At 45.7% G+C, this 4,360-nt stretch overlaps 1 protein-coding gene across 3 annotated transcripts in view; it reads left to right on the top strand.

Moving 5' to 3' along the window:
* Window positions 1–4,360, top strand: part of lnx1 (ligand of numb-protein X 1) — a 72,489-nt gene that overhangs the window by 16,778 nt on the left and 51,351 nt on the right. The window contains exon 1 of one of the 3 annotated variants that reach the window (XM_023999302.2): window positions 3,270–3,910. The exons of the other annotated variants lie outside the window; for them this stretch is intronic. Within the exon in view, the coding sequence (XP_023855070.1) occupies window positions 3,819–3,910 (92 nt within the window). The 5' untranslated portion in view covers window positions 3,270–3,818. Of the gene's footprint in view, window positions 1–3,269; window positions 3,911–4,360 lie in introns of those variants that run through there. 3 annotated transcript variants of the gene reach the window in all.

Genomic DNA, 4,360 nt, shown 5'->3' with positions numbered 1-4,360 from the left:
ATTTCATTGGGTGTGTTTATGATGTAGGCGTATGGTCTTATTTCATTAGGTGGTTTATAATGTAGGGCTTATGGTCTTATTTCATTAGGTGTGTTTATGATGTAGGCTTATGGTGTCTTATTCATTAGGTGTGTTTATAATGTAGGGCTTATGTCTTATTTCATTAGGTGTGTTTTATAATGTAGGGCTTATGGTCTTATTTCATTAGGTGTGTTTTATAATGTATGCTTATGGTCTTATTTATTAGGTGTGTTTATGATGTAGGGGCTTATGGTCTTATTTCATTAGGTGTGTTTATGATGTAGGCTTATGGTCTTATTTCATTGGGGTGTTTATGATGTAGGGCGTATGGTCTTTATTCATTAGGTGTGTTTAGATGTAGGGCTTATGGTCTTATTCATAGGTGTGTTTAGATGTAGGGCTTATGGTCTTATTTCATTAGGTGTGTTTTATGTGTAGCTTATGGTCTTATTTCATTAGGTGTGTTTATGGTCAGGTGTTTATAGCCTGTTTATCTTGCAAAACCTTTTACAGTGATTTTCCATATGCATTAAGAGTGCCTTTCCCAGTGAAAATATGCTAACTATTTGTACTTGGCTTTTTAATGTGTGTGTAGTTGCAGTGCTTGTGTTTACGTTCTTGTACTTGTCTGTTCTTGTTTTGGTCAGGTCATTGGGTTGCCTGCGTGTTCAGGCATTTGTGCATTGATATTCTTCCATGCTTGTGTTCCCGTGCCTGTAGCATGGTGTTCCATGTCTTTCAGTATACGTACAGTGGGAGAACAAGTATTTGATACATGACGATTTGCAGGTTTTCCTACTTACAAAGCATGTAGAGGTCTGTAATTTTTATCATAGGTACACTTCAACTGTGAGAAACGGAATCTAAAACAAAAATCCAGAAAATTACATGTATGATTTTTAAGTAATTAATTTGCATTTATTGCATGACATAAGTATTTGATACATCAAAAGCAGAACTTAATATTTGGTACAGAACACTTTGTTTGCAATTACAGAGATCATACGTTTCCTGTAGTTCTTGACCGGGTTTGCACACACTGCAGCAGGATTTGGCCACTCCTCCATACGACTTCTCCAGATCCTTCAGTTTCGGGGCTGTCGCTGGCAATACGGACTTTCAGCTCCCTCAAAAGTTTTCTATTGGTTCAGGTCTGGAGACTGGCTAGGCACATCCAGGACCTTGAGATGCTTCTTACGGAGCCACTCCTTAGTTGCCCTGGCTGTGTCTTTCAGGTCGTTGTCATGCTGGAAGACCGCCACGACCATCTTCAATGCTCTTACTGAGGGAAGGAGTTGTTGGCAAGATCTCGTGATACATGGCCCCATCATCCTCCCCTCAATACGTGCCGTCATCCTGTCCCTTTGCAGAAAAGCATCCCCAAAAAATATGTTTCACTCCATGCTTCACGGTTGATTGGGTGTTCTTGGGTTGTACTATCCTTCTTCTTTCCTCCAAACATGGCGAGTGGAGTTTAGACCAAAAAGCCTATTTTTTTGTCATCAGACCACATGACCTTCTCCCATTCTCCTCTTGGATCACCAGATGGTCATTGGCAAACTTCAGACGGCCTGACATGCGCTGGCTTGAGCAGGGACTTGCGTGCGCTGCAGGATTTTAATCCATGACGGCGTAGTGTGTTACTAATGGTTTTCTTTGAGACTGTGGTCCCAGCTCTCTTCAGGTCATTGACAGGAGAGGAGAGGAGAGGAGAGGAGAGGAAATTAATGGAATGGAAAGTAAAGGAGATGTTAGATACTCTAGAGAGATGATGAAAAAACAAAGATGAAAAGAGGAGAGTGAGAGAGGATAGCTGTAGAGGAGAGAATCAATGTTGGAAAGAGTGGCAATGAAATACATTGGAAGAGGAATTGAGAGGAGAGAGAGATGGAGCGATGGAAAGCAGATAAATGTGGGACGCTGCAGGCTTGAAGTGTTAGATGATATCATGACTGGAGATCAAAGTTCTCTCACCACCGTCAGTCACTCCCTCTGGCTCTCTAATTACAGCTAAAGGAGAGAGGGATGAAAGAGAGGAGGGAGATGAGAGCAATGAAAAGAGAGAACAAGATGTAGAAAGAAAGAGAGATCTACACTGAGTATACAAAACATTAAGAACACCTGCTCTTTCCATGACATAGACTGACCAGGTGAATCCAGGTGAAAGCTATGATCCCTTATGATGTCACTTGTTAAATCCACTTCAATCAGTGTAGATGAAGGGGAGGAGACAGCTTAAAGAAGGATTTTTAAGCCTTGAGACAATTGAGAAATGGATTGTGTATGTGTGCCATTCAGAGGGTGAATGGGCAAGACAAAAGATTGAAGTGTCTTTGAAGTGGGTATGGTAGTAGATGCCAGGCGCACCAGTTTGTGTCAAGAACTGCAATGCTGCTGGGTTTTTCAGTTTCCCATATGCATTGGAGTCAACATGGGCCAGCATCCCTGTTGAACACTTGTGACACCTTGTAAAGTCCATGCCCCGACGAATTGAGGCTGTTCTAAGGGCAAAAAGGGGTGCAACTCAATGTTAGGAAGGTGTTCCTAATGTTTTGTACACTCACTGTGTGTATTTAGCCCGGTAAACACTCCCAACAAAAACAGTCTGCTAGGACCTGCCCTTATGCTACCTTACGGTGCCCTCATCACTCCCCTTTATTAACCATGTCCTCGTTATCCATACCCAGCCCCAATCTCAAGATATCAAACATGCTTCAGCCTCTCTCATCCCCACATCTCCCCCATCCCCCTGTCCCAACTCACACACCCCAACAACAATTTCCCTGAATAAATCGATGGGCATCTGACCACTGGTTTGGTTCAATGAAGAATTATTATAACAGTAAACTCCCTTTTCCTGTTCTCTCCCACTCTGTCAGTCTGTTTCACTCCATTCAGAAATAACAGGCTTCTACTGTATCTCTGTAATGGATATTGATTTGGCAGTGTGTTTTTCCTCTCCCCTTCTCGTTTTGTGTTTTTTTCTACACATGTAGGTAAGGTCTTTGGAGCGATCAGACCAATCTGCTGCCACCCATCTTTAAGGGGGAGGGGTTAATAGTCAGCCGACCAGCGTATGTGCAGGCAGGGGGAGGTTAATGCAGTAGCTGTGTGTGAGTGTGGGAGGGAGAGGGATTGTGACCAATCAGAGAAGCCCCAGGTGCCCCCCCCCCCCTCCACCCTTGGTTTGGTCTGCTCCATCTCTCCCTCTTAGTGGTTCCTGCTGCAGTATAAGTCACAGGCTGCGCTGTTCCCTCTGACACATACACGGAGGGAGACACACACACACACACGTACGAGCGCAAATCCTCTTACACGTCGCTAGCAGATTAAAGCCTGCACATCTCAAATCATATTCCAAATGTGCCACCTTCCCCTGGGTATCCTCCCTCCTCTTCCTCCTCCTCCTCCGCCTCTTCATCCTCTACCTCCGCAGGACTTCTCCTCTACTTCTGTTGCTTCTTCTTCTTCTTCTTCTTCATCCTCTGGCAGCTGGCCCACTCGCCTCTGCGGCTGAGATGACCACACAGCCTGCCTGAGGGAGAGAGAGAGAGACAGGAGGAGACAGAAAGGAGAGAACGAGGGAAGGGGGAAAGAAAGAAGAGAGGGAGTCATTTAGACCTGAGAGCTACTCTGAAGACAGAAGGGGAAAAGGGAGAGGGTCAGCACGGCCAGGCTCGGAGAAGAGGAGGGGGAAGTGGAGGAGGAGAGTCGGGGGAGAGAGAAGAGAAGAGCGCTCCGGTGCAGAAAGAGAAAGAGAAAAGAGAGAGAGAGAGAGAGCTGACTGTGTATCGACCATGAAGGCTCTGCTGCTGCTGGTTCTACCCTGGCTCAGCCCAGCCAACTACACTGACAATGTGGGCAACCTGCACATCCTCTACTCTGAGCTGTGAGTACTGTACCACTGTCCCACTCAGCATAGACCTGCTGCATCCATTCACTTCTATAACATCACCCCATCACTCCCCTTCACCAACAGCCCATACAGCCCTGTAGTGTGTGTGTGTGTGTGTGTGTGTGTGTGTGTGTGTGTGTGTGTGTGTGTGTGTGTCTGTGTGTCTGTGTGTGAGCGTACATGCGTTGGTGTATGCCTGTGTGTGGGCGCGTTTGCGCCCATGTGTCTGGGTGTTTGTGTTTTAATCTGACTACAAAGAGAGTGTACGGCGCTATGGCCGATTGTGGGGTTATTGACTTGGGTAATGGCTTTTGTAGCAGTGGCCATTGGTTGCCGTGGCAGCGGGATGCGGTTGACATGACAGATATAGAGGTTTGTGCAGACAAGGTCTGTTTGGATGTTCCAGAGTAGCACTGCAGCATGGCAACACTCTCATCAGGACTG

This window comes from Salvelinus sp. IW2-2015, linkage group LG13, assembly GCF_002910315.2.
Source record: "Salvelinus sp. IW2-2015 linkage group LG13, ASM291031v2, whole genome shotgun sequence".
NCBI lineage: Eukaryota > Metazoa > Chordata > Actinopteri > Salmoniformes > Salmonidae > Salvelinus > Salvelinus sp. IW2-2015.
This window is presented reverse-complemented; position numbering and strand designations above follow the sequence as displayed.